Here is a 19,561-nt window from a genome sequence, read left to right on the forward strand (position 1 = left end):
CTCGCTCTTAGGCATGTTTTCTTTGTGTATCTGCAACAACTGAGTGTACAAACCAGACTTTATCCCCTGGTTGTGTTTCTCCATCTCTCTTTTTCTCTCTTTCTTTGTTTTGTCCCCCCCCCTTACTGTCCCTTCTTCCTCTTCTTCCTCTCTCTCCCTCTCTATCTCTTTGTCCTTCTCTTTCTGTTTATTCTTTTTTCTTTTTTCTACATCTTTACCTCAGTTTCTTTCCCTACTTTTATTTTTAAATATTCTCTTCCTCTCTTTTCTGCCTGTCTTTCTCTCTCTTCTCTCTTCCTCTTTCTCTCTCTCAGTATCTCTCCTTATCCCTCTCTCTCTCCCTCTCTTTAACTTTCTCCTTATTTTTCTGTTTTCTATCTTTTTTGTCTGATTCTTTCTCTCAGTTTCTTCTCCTACTTTTGTCTTTAAATATTCTCTTCCTCCATTTTCATCCTTTTTCTTTGTCTCTCTCTCTCTCTCTCTCTCTCTCTCTCTCTCTCTCTCTCTCTCTCTCTCTCTCCTCTCTCTCTCTCTTCTCTCTCTCTCTCTCTCTCTCTCTCTCTGATGGAGAAGCTGATCTTCAGGGCAGGATGTGCTCACACTCACTCCGTCCAGCTGAAGAAACAGTGGACGCTGAATTTATTGCCACTGTTCTGCTTTCGGCCTTCGCGATGGAAACCTCTCACTGCAGCGCTCTGTGTTTAGAGGCGCATAGGAAGAGCAGTGGAAAAGATTAGAGTTAGAGAGGGAAGAGGAGAATCCCTCCGTCCACCGCTTTACTCCATCACTCTGTTCTGTAGCTGCTCTAACTCGTACATTAGTAATGAAAGACGGAGTGTGAGAGATATGAGTCACTGTGCCTTTAACACAGATTATAACAATAATAATGTGAGAACATGAAGTGTAAATACACACACACACACACACACACACACACACACACACACACACACACTCACACACACAAACACACACACACGCACACACACACACACACACACTCACACACACACACACACACAGGGCCTGAACAGGGTTGTGAAAGATCTCTTGGCACATTCAGTGTCCAGGTCACAAATATGAAGTCATGCCCTGAATGTGGAACAGCCTTTTTTAATTTTAACTCACTCGTTTATCATTTATATGTGTTTAAAATGAAGTATATAAATATACTGTATATATCGCTGCCATCGGAACAAAACCTTGTATCTCCATTTTTGTCATTTTTCAGTTTTTGACATAATCTGAAAATGCCTGTTGCCCTTTATATTGTGTGTAAAAGAAACGACGCAGAATGACTTGAGAAAATTCTTGTTCCATTAAGAACAACAGTTCCTACCTTCATAATCTCATCATGAACTCCAGATAAGAAAACAGCATCACACAAACATCCTAACTAGACTAAACCTCCTAAATCCTGTCCTAACTTTAGGATGAACCCCAACAGGGTCCTCACTTCTGTTTAAGGTCCGTTTCTATGGTTTTTAGGCAGCTGTGTCAGCAGCATAGTTCACTACCAGCATAATGAGCTCCATTTATTTCTACTGTAAAACGCTGCTTTCACTGCGAGATGATTTTCTTTTCTAACTCTGCGTTTTAAAGATCTCAGACGCTGCAGACTCGATCTCCACCGCCCCTCTGATTACCTTCGTGTGTTAATGTTGATGATGAAATATTACAGTGATGGTGGTGAATAATGAGGAGACGGAGCTGAACGCGTGTCTGTTTATTAGGAGGAGTAACGTTAGCGCGCTCGGCTAAAGCGTTTGGGGAAATGGAGACTGAAACTGAGGAGCGGCGATGCTCTGATGAACAGCAGGGGGCGCTCTCACAGTATTCACTACTTACAGTTTATTGCACTTCAGTTTAGTTTGACCTTTTTGTACATCAGTAATGGTAGCTAGCTGCCTGGCTAACTAGCTTGATTATTTTGAATATCTGTTTACGTTTCAGCTGTGCACATATGGTTGGTTGCTAAGTGACAGCTGATTGAGTAAGTTAAGATTTCTTAACTTGAGATAAGATGCTGTAAGATAAGATTCTTAGATTAAGGTCAGATTTGCTGCTGTAATACGAATTTGTGAAAAATCTTATCTTGACCTGTCAGATCTTAACTTACGACAAAAAGAGAGGAAGTTTCTGAAGTGTCCTCCTACTGTAAAACGTCTCGGGTCAGGCTTTGAGTTCGTGTTTGGGCTGTAACAGCATGCCGTACAGATCTCTAATACGCACTGCTGAGAGTGTACTTTTCCTCTCGCTGTCTCTCTTTGAAGCTTCTGTTCGTTACACTCGCTCTAATCCCATCGCTTCCTAATTGGCACGTGGCCAAAGTGTGAAGAGGAAAAGCCTCATTGTGAGTGCGAGTGTATATTTGGGGTTGATTACTCAACAGTGCAGGAGCTCCATCTCACCTGAGCTCATATCAGAGAGGTGTTTGGGGGTGGGGGGAGGAAGTGCAAGTCTTAATTCTCACCCTGAACAACAACAAAGACTCTCTGATGTTTTTATCTACAATACACACTTCTGTAAACTCATGAGATCTCCCTTTAGCCCTCATGTTTGTTGAGGTTTGGGAATCGCAATGAGGGTATAATAACAATAATGTAATATAATAATAACATGACTCTGTTTATATGACAATACTTACATTTAGAGTCAGTTATTCATTCAGCCTAATGAGAAACTGTAGAACAGACTCAGTTTATATCACAATACCTACATTTAGAGTCGGTTATTCATTCAACCCAATGAGAAACTGTAGAACAGACTCAGTTTATATCACAATACCTACATTTAGAGTCGGTTATTCATTCAACCCAATGAGAAACTGTAGAACAGACTCAGTTTATATCACAATACCTACATTTAGAGTCGGTTATTCATTCAGCCTAATGAGAAACTGTATAACAAAATACTACAAAATTAGGGATGCACTGATATGCGACTTATGAGCCAATGCTGATCAATATTTTTGTGCATATATACGCAGGTGCTGAAACATGTATTAAGTGTAAAAATTGGGACAAAATCCACCTGGATTAGCATTACGGAAAAATTAAACTCTTAAATGACTGTGAGATGTTTACTCTTAATATTATTACTTACTATTATTACATAAAACAGTGAGGACAGTATTTGGTAGTTATTGGTTGTGGTAAATGTGTTTGTGTGTACATATATATGTGTGTGTGTGTGTTTGTGTTTGTGCGTGTGTTATTCAATGGGTTTTACAGGAACAGATGTCACCACTTTTAGATCTTGTTGCATTTACCTACATGAGTGACGACATACTTTTACACAAAAATATCAGCTCACTATTGTTATCAGCCAAAATGTAAAGTTTTAGTATCGTATCAGGAAGGAAAAGTGGTATCGAGCCAACTCACAGTTACAAGCTGTTCTCATACGATTAAAGAAAGGCATGAAATATCTGTGTTTTTTCTTTTCTTTTTTGGGGGGAATTTTGTAACATTTTCTTGGCTCATTCACAGCAATATATACATCACCCTGTCATATAAATCTAATAAAGTAATTAAAGCGCTCAGATGAGGCCTGATCACATGCAGATATATTAGAAGATGTGTGTGAATCCAGGTGGAATTAATCAGTCAGTCTAGTCCACATCCCATCTTCTGAGAGCACTCACATACTGCCTGCCATCAAAGACATATGTGTGTGTTGGGGGGTGGGGTGGAGGGGGGGGTTCCTGGGTGTTTTGGAATGGGTTCTTTTCACTAATGTGTCTGTTAATGAGTGTACCACCACAGCCTTTTATGTGTCAATACACAACAACGGCATCCGTCCTGCTGATCACACACTAACAGAAGGTCCTGACGGATGGCTCTGCAGCACGGATGCAAATTTTGGCAATTTCTTTTGACTGATAACCGACCGTCATTAGTTGGTGATTAAGAGGACTAGACATTGCCTGTTGTCTTCAACAACGTTTCATATATTGGCCTCTACAAGTAAAGAGCCTGTTGTCCGAGTGGCTACTAGCCTTGAAGATCTTCTTTGGCTTGTTTTTCCCTTTTAACAATCCTGTTTGGTCAGGCATGAAAGTACTTACATTAAATCAAATTTCATTGGGATTCGTTAACTATAACTGCTGCAATGGCGTGGTGACTGTGCTGGTCCCTCCTGCTGAGCTGGTCCACATGGCACCATACACTCTTAAAAAAGATGGTCTTTCAAAGGTTCTTTAGAGAAAGAATCAGATGAATGCTTAAATGGTTCTTTGCATGGTGAAAACGTCCTTCGGATTGGTGGAGAATATGTTGCAGATGGTTCCATATAGCACCAAAAAGGGTTCATTTATTGTTCCAAGGTTGACATTGTAACAAAAGAGGAAACCTTTTTGGTGCTATATTGAACCATTTCCAAACATGTTTTACGTAGAACCATATACATCACATCCACCATCAATCTGAAGCACCATTTCACCATGCAAATAACCCTTGAAGTATGCAAATGTTTTTTTGGCCATCCATGGCTCTATATAGACCCATAGTCTTTGCTAAAGAACTCTTGAAGAACCATCTTTTTTATGAGTGTAGATGCTGCCTCATTGGCTGAAGTTTGCTAATATCACTCTATGAAATAAGGTCTTACATTAAATAAGGTGTTAAAGAAGCTAAAGTCCTGGACAGGCATGAAGCTGAAGCCCAAACTCGACCTGCACCTGCAACTTGAAGCCCGACCCAACCAGACTCAGACGCAAGGTTGGAGTTGACTTATAATTCAACAGCATCTTATTCACCCTGAATGGTGCAGTAATTGCATTCGAGAATTGCCAAGGTGGAACAGAACTTTCATATATGAAGCTGATCTCAGCTTAGACGCATTAACAGAGACGAATTATGGCAGAGACAGTTTTACAGAGCTTTGTTGCTAAGAACTTGAGTCACTGGGAAAAACGGGTATTACACACATCTACAGTACACTAACAATATTTATGATGGAATAGCCGGTTGTCCCTGGCAGAAAACGGGGTCCACTCTCCTCTCTCACATAGTTAAAGAGTTCCTCTGCTTCCTGCTTTACTTAATTCTCGGATTCTCGTGAGTTATTCCAAATGCATGAACGCAACTGTGAGGCACTCAAGTGAGAGGCTGCAAAAATGAAAAGGTGTGCAAGTACACAAAATCTACAACGCAAATAAAAAATTGCTCATTAGAAAAAGAGCCCACTGTCTGTGAAAAATGGCCCGAAATCCAATGTCTTTTTGGGCCGCGCTGGGTTCGGGTCAGGTAGCAGACCTCTATGTTACACTGAGAGGCTATAACTGCTGTAATTAAACCGGTCCTAATTAAATAACCTAGTCTGGATGACATCAGGACTGACCAGCTCAGCAAGGGAGACCACCTTGGTCACCTCAGCATCTTTCTCATTAATAAATATTTCCCTTTCCAAAGCAACACTTGACTGTTTTTTGTAACATGTATATGAATTCCTTATTAAGTAGAGATATTTAAAACTGTTTCTCATGTGGGCCGTAGAATATAATATGCAAGGCCTGGCATGATCATATACATGATATAAACAACACAAGATAGCTTGGAATGTGGCAAGTAGGGGGGCCAAGGGGGCTGCAGCATCCCCAGATTTCAGGATTGTTTAACTGCAAATGCTAAATATTAAAATCGCTTCTCTCCCAAACACTAGGTGGAGGTGCAAGAAGGAAGAGTGTACACTGAGTTGTAGGCTAGTTCTGAGCTCCAAACGGCCCAATGTTTCTTTTTTTTACTTAAAAAATTATGTAAATTAATAATGTCCCACAGCTGGTGTTTATTATTTAAGTTATGTAAAAAATGGATTTTGTCCAGTGAGTGACCCTGTATTAGATTATTATTATTATTATTATTATTATTATTATTATTATTGTCATCTCTCATCACTTCATATCACGTCATGATACGCTGCTTAAAACTTCAGCACCTCAACTTAAGATTCCCTCCCACATCCCTGTGAAACCATGTTTGACACCCTACATAACAACCCTGTTGTGTTTACACTGAAGGGCTGTCAACTAGATGAAATACGATGAAAAAGCAAGAGCAAAACCAATAGAATGACTGTAATATATAAAGATAGCTTCTAATGTGTAGTACTAAAGTTATATTTACCTCCCATTACTGGTCCAAGTTTAAACAAATATAATTGCTATAGTACATCTTCGGATTTGTGCAGTCCACACAAAAATGCTCCTGAACGTCACTATTTTTAGATTTGCAGTATATTTCAGGAAGCCTATTCAGGTAAAACTGTTATCTGTTGCGCAATCAAACCCGTTCCTCAACATGAACGATAAACTCACCTGCCCAGGACTTCTGTTAAATTTAATTACCTTCACTGATAGTATTGGTTGAACATTGGTTTATTTTTCAGTTAGTCGTTTATTATTTACATCCTTTCTCTGGAGACATTATGTAGACATTAAAGTGATAGTTTGGCAGAAATCTCACCCCAAAAATGTAGTCAGTCAGCCAAGACTTGTTTGGTGTCTGAAGTTTGCTTCTTTAGTTTTTTGCACTGGAGCTTTGAGGCTAATGTAACTATGCAATGCCAGCTTACACCCCACCAATTAGCATGATGCTAACTGCATGGCTGAACCATCAAACCCTGTTGAGTTTCAAACAACCTCTAATAGACTCCATATGGCACCGTTACCTATAAAAACGGACAAACGTATGGCACACAGCTAAAAACGGTAGCCATAGCGAAGCCTGAATTTTGGCAATACTATCACTATTTTATATAGCGATTCAGACATTTGACCCTTTTACCTGTTTGAGACAGTATTTAAAAGTGCAGTTACCAAAAACATTGCTGTCCACAACCGAGTTTGTTAAGAAAATGACTATTTATTTTTAAAATAAGTTTAAGGAATCCAGTGATATATGTAAATAATCAATAAACTGATTAAAGTGCCAAATAACAGTTATACAAAAAGGAAATCTGTACATAAAAAAATACAAGACTGGAATGTGTCTTTGGAGAGTCGCCTACTTCACAACCTTATTGCTTTGGTTTCTTTTTTAATGATTGTCTGAACTCAGAGAAGGTCCATAGGCTGGATTTGGTCTTCATTATCATCAACAAACGCACAGTCCCCAACAATCAATAACCGGAAAACTGACGGATCTGTCGGCGGTCTAAGAGCATCGACAGAAATCACATTTTATACATTAGTGTCTGAGTCTGGATTTGATCCATTCGAGATTTGACACCCTGAATCCGAGTCCATCAGCGTCGAGACTGAAAATCCATAAATCCAGGATGCTGATGCTTTTTAGATCCGATCGGCTCGGAACGACTTCGGAACGGTCCGTTTTGTTCCTGCTTTGGGATAAATCCATATTTTTGGTATTTTCAGTTCAGGCCCGTGCGCTCAAGTCATGTTGAAGTCTCTTTCGGCCTGGCTTTGCTAATGGCCGCTGTCCTCGGGTCATTGGCTTTCCAGCGTCCCCATTGGCTGAGGCTGCTGACCTCACTTTATCTTGGCCGGCTTCAGCTCTTTGACTTGCATGTGCAGCGTTTTGTGGACTGCGAGCGTTCTGGACTGACAGAAACCTTTTCCACACTCCTGACATTTGAATGGCTTCTCTTTAGAGTGGATGTACCTGCACAGAGAGAGAGAGAGAGAGAGAGAGAGAGAGAAGGAGAGAGAAGGAGAGAGAGAGGAGCTGTTAACAGACAGTCCAACTATTTTTTAATGGTAAAAGCAGCGAATCTTCCATGTTTAGACATGAGTACTGGAAGAGACTAATGCACCAAGGAAACAGGGTGATGTTTTGTGTAATAACGGTCAGTTAGAAAGGTTCCAGTGTTATTCTGCGTGTCTTGGCAACATCAGATCCTCCGTTACGGTCTTATTATGTTCAGTAGTATAAAACCAGAAGTGGTTTAGGTTTACACCAGGCCATAGTCAAAGCAGAAATATGCTATGGATTATTTTATATATTTTATTTTATGAAGCAAAACCCAAACCCTTCAGTATCCATTACTGAGTGGGATTACATGTAAAAGCACCACAGCACTCAGACTCTGCATGTATCCATCTGTGATTGTTTCAGAAGCTCACATGCTTCAGTTAATTGAAAAAACCGTGAGATGACAACCATACAGATTCATGAACATTCATGTTTAATCATGCTATGTCCATTATGAAAAGAATGTCCACTTTTATTGTAAACCTCTTCATTATAAAAAAAAAAATAGTATTCTATAATGTTCATATGATCCACACAGTCATTCTGACAGACTGTAATACACTACAGGAAGTGTAGGGGGCGATATGGCTTCTACTGTTTCATTTAAAAAGCTCTATAATGTTCATATGATCCACACAGTCACTCTGACAGACTGTAATACACTACAGGAAGTGTAGGGGGCGGTATTAAAGTTTGGGTGCACCAATATCTCCTTAGAGTTAAAAGGGTCAAAGTCTAGCATTATTTTTCAATTCTTAATCTACAGACTTATTAATCAGTAACAATGAATAACACAATAATGATATAATAAATGGTAAGTACTCTGAAACTAATAGGTGCACAGCTGGGCTGGGCGATATGGCAAAAAAATTTGACATTGTGATACTTCATGATACACAATATGTCACAATATTTTTCAAATCAAAACCTGTAATTCTAACATTTTGCACAATGCACTGCACTCAATCCAATTAAATCAGACTAAATATGCTTTCTTTGTACTGAAACATGCAGCTGGCCAATGTAATGCGAGGTAGCTTATATTGCCCCCCCCCCAGTGCATAGTTATCGGTTAACTGGCCTGTTAGTTTCAACGTTGTTACTAAATAATCAATAGCAGTTGCTAAATAATATGTCTGGAGTTTGAATAGTTAAGGGATTAGTGGAATAGAAATGCTCATTAGCTGCAATCCTAAGCCCTGAGGACTGGACATCGTCTCTTACCGGTGATCTCTGAGGTGGTCCTGCCTCCTGAAGGCCTTGTGGCAGATGTCGCAGGTGTACGGCCGCTCGTCCGTGTGCGTGCGCTCATGGATCAGCAGGTTGTAGGACTTGGTGAAGTGACGGCCGCAGAACTTGCACACAAACTCCTTTTTGGTTTTGGACGGCAGCCGGCCACGGCTGGGCTTCCTCTCGGGCGACGACAGCTTGGCCGCCGCGTCCAGCAGGCAGCCCAGGGACGGCCCGCGAGCATGCGCGTTGACTCCGCCATTCACGCTCAGATCCTCGGCCTTCAGCGGGTCCTCCTGGGTGGCAGCTGCCGCCAGGTTGGCGAAGTCGAAGCGCGGTTTGCTTTTGGCTGACCCAGGGGAGGAGTCCTGCTTGGCCGGGTGGACCAGCTGGGGCAGCAGTGGGATGGATGGCAGCGGGAAGCGGGCATCCACCAGCCCGGGCAGCTTGGAGAAGGTGCAGCGGGGCAGGGCGAACGGCGGGTAGCCCAGCGTCCAGTGGTGCAGGTGGACGGCGTGTAGGGCGCTGAAGCTGTACACACCTGGCATGGGGTCGGCGGGCAGCTGGAAGCCACTGGATGTCTGGAGGAGGGAGTAGTTGGCCAGCTGGAGGGACGGGTGGAGAGGCACGGGGGCAGGGAGAGTCTTACTACCCATGGTAGAGATGGTCCTGGAGAAGAGATCAACAGAAATGTTATTAATTCTGAAGCACATCACAAAATGACAGACCAAGAAACTGTTATTCATTTTAACATGAACGTACAACTGTACAATAACGCTGCAGGCAAGTTTGGAAGCGACGCCAAAATAAACCTGAAACTTTCAAGAGGTAAATGACAGCAGTGTTGATTAACCCCCCGAGTTTGTTTTACTGGGAATGTAGCAGAGCTCGGTGATACATTCCACAACACAAATATAGCCATTTTTTTACTATCTAAACCACCAGTGAACAAATATGCACATTGTAAGTTTTATATATAAGTTTGACAATGAAAAAATTATGCTAAATCTGAAAAAACTAGAAAATTTTGTGCAATTTGGCCTTACAACCCCCTTCATGTAGCTTTCAGAAGCATCAAAAGCTTCAAATGCCTGGTTTCCATCACCACCACTGTGAACAAATCGCTCTGAATGACTTCGTAACCATTTATTTACACAATAATTTAGTAGAAATAAACATATCTAAGAGATAATAGGCTTTAATATGTTCATTAATATAGAAAGCTTTTGACTAAATGTGAGTTCTGCTGAGTTGCCGCTCCACCTGATTCCTCCTGAAGTTCTTAAAGGTTTGTCAGCTCTATCAGGTGCATTGTGGGTAGAATTAAAAGCTGCCCAGTTGAAGAGACCGTTATGAAAAGCTAGACAGGTGTAGATATCTTAACCCCTTAGATGGTCAGGGCTCATCAGCAAGCCCGAAGCTTTATTACACACTTCTATAACCTAAGAATAGCCCAATCTGTTTGCATTGAATTTCTTGTAGTTACTGAATAATAAGGCTTAGTACGTAATAAGCCTGGGATTATAAATGGCTAAGATGTTTTAATTAAATGTCAAGGATTTGAAGGCAAGAAGGATCCCCCTCCCCCACCCCACCCCCACCACAAAAAACAACACACCAAAGCATCATCTGTCCAGGCTAAATGCGAAAACACCTCGCACCTGACAAGGTGATACTAGAGGAGCATGTGTGCACGCATGTGTCTGCTGCAACAGCCCGGCCTGCCAGACATGACTGTATGTTTTGGCATAGGCGTTTCCCGCTCCCAGAAAATGCGCCCCGGGCGACAAGGCTGACAGAAGGAGAAAGACAGCGTGACATACCTGCAACGACTGTTTAATCTGGCCTGATACGAACACACACAAAGCACAATAACTGCTCTTTGTCTCATCACGGCCTCGTGATTGACATACGCACATACCAACTTGTTCTCTCTACAGCAAGATACCTAAAGGATCGCTTACTCTCCTCCCTCTGATTCCACTTTTACCATCTGAAACTCAACTCCAGCTAGATTCCAGAGCTCCGTTTCATTTATAGACACGGACACGTGGCTGGACCTACCGTGGATGGCTGCCCGGTGGGCACCTAGCATCCAAAGAAGTTGCTCAAAACAGAATAAAACATGCAGCTGACTTGTGAGTCAAGCCAGCTGCAGATACCAATAAGCATTATCAGTATGGGTGACTTAAATCTTGTGGTCAGTGGAGTCTGTGTGTAAAACACACACTTCAGAGTGAGCTGATGCTGTCTCAGCACACCAGGGCCTTAGCTGAGTTCGCTGGTTCAGTTTGGATATTTGGAGAAGAAGGAAGAGGACAGGCCTCCAACAACACTGTAAGGGTTTAGGCTATTACTGATTGTTAAGTGCCACTATAACTAGACCTTACATCGCTGAGATCTGGAGGTGGAAAGAAGTGCCACAAATTGAATCTGATGTTCTGTTATAAAAAAAATAATGCTAACACTATTCTGAGTGTCCACTTTCCACTGAAATAAAGGTTCGGTTCAGGTACATTTTTCGTTCATTAAGGTACAAACAATGTAAATGTTCCCTCAAAGGTACAACAGTGCTTTTAATATGTAATTATGGACCATGAATAAGTTTTTCCAGGTGAAAAGTTCGTATTTGTACCTTTTCATAACCGAATGTTTTAAAACAGAACAATAAAATAAAAGCCTGGAGACGAGACGGGGTGTGTGGAGTCAGTACAGCTTAGAACATATCATTTCAGTGGATTATGGTTCAGTTATGTTCCCTGACTAAAGGTACTGAGATGTACCCTTGAGGGTCCCACCCCAGTGACAGGAGGGGGCTGCCCCAGTGATAGTTTAGTCCCTTTACTTCTGAGAGTGTAGATGGTCACCTTCAGCCACTACATATAACTCGATTTGAATGTAAGATTCTACAACATCCAACCCAAAACCCAAAAACTCCAACTCGAACTACCAGATAGTTTCCTGACAGTCTGAGCATCTGTACATAAGGTCAAAGTGACAGAGGCAAAAGTGTACATGAGCACAAAGCTGGGAAAAGTAGCCGCTGAAAGCCTGCTGAGGCCTCCGAGCTCTGAGCCGGGGACGAGGAGTGCCAGGTTTGATTCTGGGAGTAAATAAAAAGTGAAACAGCTCTAATTGGGCTTTGTGAAAGCTCAAAGCTCCCCTGAGGATTTGGGCGCTCTGATCATGGCGCAGAAGTAATTGACTTTTCCTTACGGGGTCATTAGAGGAGATCAGCTCTTGGCCCCGTTAACCCTTTGAAGTGAACACACCCCTCACAATGGGGCAGGGGGCAGGAGGGCAGGAGGGCAGATGGGCAATTACACGCGGGAACACCTAAAGCTCTCCAACGCCTGTTAACCCCAGCGCCTTAACCAGGCTCGACGTGCCAGTCTGATGAGGAAAACAAGGGAATGTAGTTTATTATCATTAATTCTCATATTATAAACTTCCTGAGTTCCTCACAAGCTCACTAATCACTGATCTCACATGTTTAGTGAAGTTTCAGGGCCACATGTGTGGCTAATTAGCCTGATTTGTGCACCACTTTATTTTCTAATGGCTGTTATTATGGTTAGGGTGTGCAACGTTGAAGGGAACTCCACTGATATTTCAAAAATTCCACAGAATTAAATGGTTGAGATGTAAACAGAGTCCTTCAGAGTGGTTTGGTGTGAAACGCTCCGTTCTAGATAAACTTACAGTCAGAATTGTTCACAGTGGTGGTGATAGGAACCAGACGTCCACCTCTAAACGCTCCCTCACAGAAAGTCATTACATGAAGTGGTTATGAATACAGTATCTGATGACTGAGACGTTGTTTTGCGATAGTTATAAAAGTATTTTGGCCTAAAACGTGTTTAAAAAAATATTCATGGTGAAGGGAACGTATTTGTTCCACTATTTTCCATCATCAACATTCCATATTAACTCAGAAGACTCCTGTAGGTTCACTGGAGGTTCTGGATAGTAAATAAAATGTCTATATTTGTGTTGTAGTCATGGCGACCCCTGGTTCCTATCACCACCACTGTAAAGACATCTGAACCATTTCACACCAAACCACTCTGAATCTCTCTGTTTACATCTCACACACTGATATTATATAAAAAATTAAATAAAAATCGAAGGAATTTCGCTTTAAAGCTCTAGAAAAAAATCAAGACTGTGTTTTGGCGTCTGATGCGAGTGATCGACTCTACTTTTGTCCGTAAAAGTTTTCTTTTGTAGTTTGAGGGTCACTCACTCAGAAAGTTTGCGCTGTTTCTGGTCGTCAAAGTGACCAGAGCCTCGTTACTGGAAGTGTATTGGGAGGAATTAGGCAGGAATTTTTGCAGCCCCATGTGTGAAGCGTCTGCTGCTCTCAGTCAAATGTGAAGCCGTTATCATGTAAGCTGCATGTTTTTGGTGTTTTATTTATTTAATTATGCATGTATTTTTTTTCTGTCCGTGTGAGGAAGATGCACCGTCCAGCTAAAATGAAAAATAAACACAACAAAACAAAACTAAAGCCTTTAAAAATGATTCTAAGAATTTTAACAAATATCATACCATCTGAAATCTGAACAGGACGAAACAACGGTCATCAATTATTTTTAATCTGATCGATAATTCAAATTTGCTTCACATCTGCTGATTTTGTCACACGATTATTATTTTTAAAATAATAATAATAAAAACAACAATTTTAGCTTTTAATTTGTTCAACATTAACAGTACTGAACTCTAAAGACTAAAATCTGACCGGTTTATTTTCAATTATAAATAAATAAATAAACACATAAATAAATAAAATAAGCCAAAAATATTTCTTAAACTGGAAGACGGTTTTCCAAACGCGGTGCAGGAAGACGGTGAGCATCCTCTGCTCAGGAGATTTAACAACAAACCCCAGTGAGGCATCACGTGGAATCCACGGTGAGAAAATTTAGAATTATAATATTAATAATATGGAATTCAATTCTAACCGCATTTTAAATATAATTATCCTAATGAATTAACTGAACGGGGATGTGACGTTACTGCTAAACCACTAACGCTGCGGATTAAGGATCTCGGGATCTGAGCTGCACCTTCAGAATAAAACATAAACTCAGCTGCATGTCCGCGCGCCAACATCATGTTCATCCTGCAGAAACATTATTAAAGCGGCAAAAATACGGAGCGCTGCTAACGCAACTCGCGCGAGCGTTCAGCATTTTTAAAATTCTTTCATTTATGAACGAAAAAAAAAATAATTAAGACAAAGATGCACGATCGCAAAAAGCAGCATGAACAACTACCCAAAATGATAACAATAATAAATAATATTAATAATAAAATGCATGCGCGGACGCTTCGTTTGAAATCCGCCCGTTTGCGCTGTTAATAATTTTGCAACGCATTTTTATCCGTAAACGAAACAAAACAAACCAAAAGATTTTTAAACTGAGGTAATGCCAGTTACTATCAGAGCCTGCAGACTTGTAAGTTAGGCTACCACCTGTCCGCGCGCGCACCTGGGACTCTTGTTCATTTTCCTTTTCAACCTCTTTTTACACACATTCAGCTCTTTCGTTCATTGTGTTTTACGCGTTTGGCGCTTTTGCACGAAGGCGAATTACAGCTTTAATCGCCTTTTTTAAAAAATAAAATCAAATAAAATAAAACAATAAAAAGGTTGCAGCTCGCGATTCGTGCACAGACAGCGTGCAGCACAAATCACTCAAACTGCTCATTATTTTAGGCACCAGTTAAAATCTGCATGGAACTTTTTGCATGAATGCACACACTCTTAAAAACATGGTTCTCCAAGAGTTCTTTAGTAAAGAACACAGAACCATTTGCACGCTTAAATTGTTCTTTGCACGGTGAAACTGTTTTCACAGCGATGGAGAATGTGCTGTACGTGTGTTTTGAAAATGGTTCTATGTAGCACCAAAAAAGGGTTCTTCTCTTGCTCTACGAGCTTGACATCGTAACAACAGCAGAACCCTTTTGGTGCTAGACAGAACCATTTTCATATACAGCACATTCCCCATCAGAATCTGAAGAACCGTTTCGCCATGTAAAGAACTGTTCCGAGCGTGAAACGGATCTATGTAGAACTTGTGTTTCTAAACAGAACCGTTCCCTTTACTAAAGAACCCTCTTTTTCAGACAGCTCTGTGAGGTTAAGCTGAAACAGTCCCGCGTGCCGGAGAGTATTTACCAGATGTGGATGCAGCCGGCGGTTCCCGGAGAGTCGCGCGGAGCGGAGAGCAGAGCAGGAAAGTTCTGTAGAAGCGCCGCTTTGCAGACTTTCACGCAGTTTGGAGAAACTTTCTCAGCATGTTCGGGATACACACACACACACACACACACTCCTGTTAGCTCGCGCGGCTCGGGTTTGCTCGCTTAAACACACTAACACTCTCTCCTCTCTCCCTTTATCCCTCTTTCTCTCTCTCCTGCTCTCTTTCTGGAGTTCCCAAAACTCATACCGCCTCTTTATTGCAGCGCAGAGCCACGCAGTGCGCATGCGCGCCACTCGGCCCAACCCACACACACAACGCACACACACACTCAGAGTGAAGTTTCTCTCGCTTGTCTCACTCTGAAGGTCTGAAGAACTGAGGGCCCGATAAACTGAGGGCCTGAGGAACTGAGGACCTGAGGAACTGAGGGCCTACAGAAGGTAATGCCTGAAGAACTGAGGGCCTACAGAAGGTAGTGCCTGAAGAACTGAAGGTCTGAAGAACTGAGGGCCTGAAGAACTGAGAGTCTGTAGGACTGAGGGCCTGAGGACCTGAGGATCTGAAGAACTGTGGGTCTAAGGTTCTGAGGCTCTGAAGAACTGAGAGTCTGAAGAACTCGCCTGAGGAACAGAGGGCCTGAAGGGCTGAGGGCATGAGAGTCTGGGACTCTGAGGTCTAAAGAACTGAGGGTCTAAAGAACTAAGAGTCTAAGGTTCTGAGGCTCTAAAGAACTGAGGGTCTGAGGTTCTGAACATTACATGCCTGAATCAAACATTCCAGAATGAGTACAAAATAAAATAATACACCACTATTAAAAGTCTCACTGTGACTGTAGTATGTATAGTACAGCAGAGTACAGTAAAGTACAGTAAAGTACAGCAGTGCAGTTTTGAACGCAGCCATTCACATTACTGTACCATGCAAAAAAAAAAATGTATCAGTTGTAGCTATATATATATACTTTAAAAATTAGAGAACCAGATAAGAAAGAAAATAAATGAGTACCATGTTTGTATATAATAAATAAATAAATTAATAAACAACAGTTGTAACAGCAACAACAACGACGACAATAATAATATAACAATAATAATAATAAGAAGAAGAATTGTGGATTAATTTTATTATGTATTGTACTAATATTTAAAATAAAACCGTGGTTTAAAATAAAAACGTAGACGCGTAAAATTAGAATCGAAAAACAAAAGAGTGATTCTGTGTGAATTTAATTTGAGAAGTAAGTAAATAAAGAAGGAAATAATTTTGACAGTAACAAAACAATGACATTAATAGTAATAACAATAATAATAATAATAATAACTATATGGCAATAAAAATAGTGCGCAGTAATAGTAAAAAACTGGTGAAGGGCGCATAAGGAGGAGGAAACGTGTCCGTCGTTAAAAATAACCTGTAAAATATTAATTTCACGTTTTAATTTGCAGATTTTTGATTTCTGATTTAAACGGCAGCAGCGACCAAACCGCCGAGCAGAGCGAGCGGCTTCAGATCAATTACAGCAGATACACATCTGTCAGAGCGCTGGAGGAGTGAGCGCGGAGTCACCGCTCCGTTCCACCTTAAATGCTGCAGCAGCCTATAGGCGCCAGAACGAGACTGCTGCACTTTTTAAGGTGGAACGGAAAATTCAAATAAGAAGCGAACTCCAGCTTCGTCTAATTCACAGATGCTGTGCTCTAAGATGTGAGTAATATTCCTGATGCAGTGTGATCGATCATGTGATCGATCAGACCTGATAAAAGCTGTGTAATCAATCCAGAATCGACACTTTAATGATGAATCATGATGGACGTGATTTCCAACGTGGGGCATTTCGTCTGGTGATCTAAAGAGGTGTCTGTCAGAGCCTCTGAAGTCCTGCACCAGAGAAAAACGGGCCTCCTGCTTTTGTGTGAAAGTGATAGCACCCATCAGAGCAGCCGTTTGATGTGTATTTGGCGGTAAATGCGCTCTAAACGCGCCCCCTGCCGGACAGAGGCGGCACTGCTCCGCTTTCATTCAGTCTCTGTTACTGCTTTTCTGCTCTGATACATTATGAACTAATAGAGGCTTTTTGATGAGCTGATGAGCTGAATCACGTGTTTTAGAGAGGAAAAGATACCAAAAAGTTGCAAAATTGGTGACTGTATGGAGAACGTGTTGTATATGGTTCTATACAGAACGTTTTTTGTATAGAACCTTTTTGAAAGTGGCTCTGTTTAGCACCAAACAGGGTTCCTCTTTTATGGTGTCAAGCTAGTAAGAATAAAAGAACCCTTTATGATACTTTTTCAGAACAATTTCCAATCAATCTCACCATTCAAAGAACCTTTTGGTTCTTTGAGTGTTCATGGTTCTTTGTAAAACTGTTGTCCTGACTAAAGACTTGAAGAACCATCTCCTGTAAGAGAGTATAGAACCATTTGTGTGCATAAATGGTTCTTTGCATGGTGAGATTGATAGAGAATGTGTTGTACATGGTTCTATATAGCACCAAAAAGGGTTCTGCTGTAGTTATGATGTCAAGCTTGCAACAATAGAAGAGTCATTTATGGTGCTATATAGAACCATTTAAAAAAAACTTCTATGTAGGACCATCTACAACATCAATCTGATTAACAATTTCACCATGCAAAGAACCATTTAAGCATGTATATGGTTCTATACAGAACTCATGGTTCTAAATAGCACCATTGTCTGTAGTAAATACTTAAAAAAGTATCTTCTTTAAGACTGTATAGAACAATTTGTGTGTATAAATGGTGAGATGGATGGAGAATGTCTTGTATATGGTTCTGAATAGCACCAAAAAGGGTTCTGCTGTTGTTATAATGTCAAGCTAGTACCAACAGAAGAACACTTTTTGGTGCTTTTTCAAAAAGGTTCTATATAGAACCATATCCAACACATTCTCCATCGATCTGAAGAACCTTTCAAGAGCCCTTCAGCATGCAAATGGTTCTTTGAGTGTTCATTGTCCTATATAGAAACATTGTCTTTACTAAAGAACCCTCAAAGAACCATCTTTTTTAAGAGCGCACACTTAAAATGATTCTATATAGTTCAATATAGTTCTATATAGAACCATGAACACTCAAACAAACCATGAGCACTGAAACAAACTCTGCATGAGTATGCATCATGAAAATGTTCTTCAGATTAATGGAGAATGTGCTGTAGATGGTTCTAAACAGCACCAAAAAGGGTTCTTCTATGGCAAAAAGCCTGACATTGTTATAGTAGAAGAACCCTTTTTGGTGCCATATAAAACCATATACAGCGCATTCTCCATCAATCTGAAGAACAATTTAACCATGCAAAGAATCATGCTTTAATCATTGAAAGGGTTCTTTAAATGTTAATGGTTCTATATGGAACCATTTTCTTTACTGAAGAACCCTGAAAGAACCATCATTTTTAAGTGTGTGTAGCCAAGGCGATATGAAGAGTGAGGCAGTCAGTAATAAGCTGATGAAAATCTGCCATCTGGTTAGTTATCAGTCAGTCATAAGATCAGTTATAAATCAGTTAAAAGAGTCTGGTGATGCTGCATTTAACAATTAGCATATGTGCTGTGATTGGTTACTTTGCAGAGCGGACAGGTGAGTGATTGTGCGCTAGGTCCTTCAGCAAAACTGCTGTGAGTTTATCATGTTAACTGTTTACATTCTACAGGTGGATACATGCATGTGTTGAAGGCTGGATTCCATCTGTGGAACAGGTTTGTGCTAAAGCTAGGCCTGTTCTCTCCTACGGTACACAGTGCTGCATGGCTGGCTTCTAATCATTATACTAGTGTTCAGTGGGGGCCTGAATTAATAACCTCTATGATCTGCCAAAATGAAACGTTTCTCTTAACGTTAAAGTTGTGCACTGAAAAAAGTGGCATATTTAATTTACTTGGTACAAATCCAGGATTTCCTTATGAATGATTAAAACGCATTCAATCAGTTTTGCCTTTCAATTTACTTTGGCGATCATTATGCTCATGTTGTGGAAATGAAGGATAGATTTCCTCATGTACAGAGAAAAACAAATGTATTGCTTTTTATGCCTTTTAATACAGTAATGGTTGTTTATTTACATTTTGTAGCTGTGTGCCACCCCAATAAAATCTCTAGGTGTTCTCTGGCCACCCCATTCAGAGAGTTCTAGCTATGCTTTTAATAAGAACGATGATTTCTTGGGTTCTTCATCGCCAATTATTAAAATATATATTAAAAAGGTCCCAAAAACCTTTTTTGATTTAGTATGTAAACAAATTGATAAAAATGTTACAAAACAAATAAATATACCGATCAGGCATAACATTCTGACCACCTCCTTGTTTCTACACTTATTATCCATTTTATCAGCTCCACTTACTATATAGGTGCACTTTGTAGTTCTACAGTTACAGACTGT

The 19,561-nt window shown here is 40.6% G+C and overlaps 1 protein-coding gene across 1 annotated transcript; it reads right to left on the reverse strand.

The window, feature by feature from the left end:
• Positions 1-6,843: 6,843 nt before the first annotated feature.
• Positions 6,844-15,400, reverse strand: osr1 (odd-skipped related transcription factor 1). Its single transcript, XM_036575210.1, has 3 exons — positions 15,133-15,400; positions 8,937-9,611; positions 6,844-7,622 (listed from the first exon to the last, which is right to left on the reverse strand). Exons 2-3 carry the CDS (start codon positions 9,596-9,598, stop codon positions 7,490-7,492), a joined length of 795 nt encoding a protein of 264 aa, XP_036431103.1. The 5' UTR covers positions 9,599-9,611; positions 15,133-15,400; the 3' UTR covers positions 6,844-7,489.
• Between the last annotated feature and the right edge of the window lie 4,161 nt (positions 15,401-19,561).

Source organism: Colossoma macropomum, unplaced genomic scaffold, assembly GCF_904425465.1.
Source record: "Colossoma macropomum unplaced genomic scaffold, Colossoma_macropomum, whole genome shotgun sequence".
In the NCBI taxonomy this organism is placed as follows: domain Eukaryota; kingdom Metazoa; phylum Chordata; class Actinopteri; order Characiformes; family Serrasalmidae; genus Colossoma; species Colossoma macropomum.

What these genes read in the sequence shown, in the direction of transcription:
- osr1 (XM_036575210.1), bottom strand. Translation starts at nt 9,598, where the DNA reads ATGGGTAGTAAGACTCTCCCTGCCCCCGTGCCTCTCCACCCGTCCCTC. An exon ending in GACCACCTCAGAGATCACCG is followed by an intron (nt 7,623 to 8,936) that starts GTAAGAGACGAT and finishes CTCTCTGTGCAG; the next exon opens with GTACATCCACTCTAAAGAGA.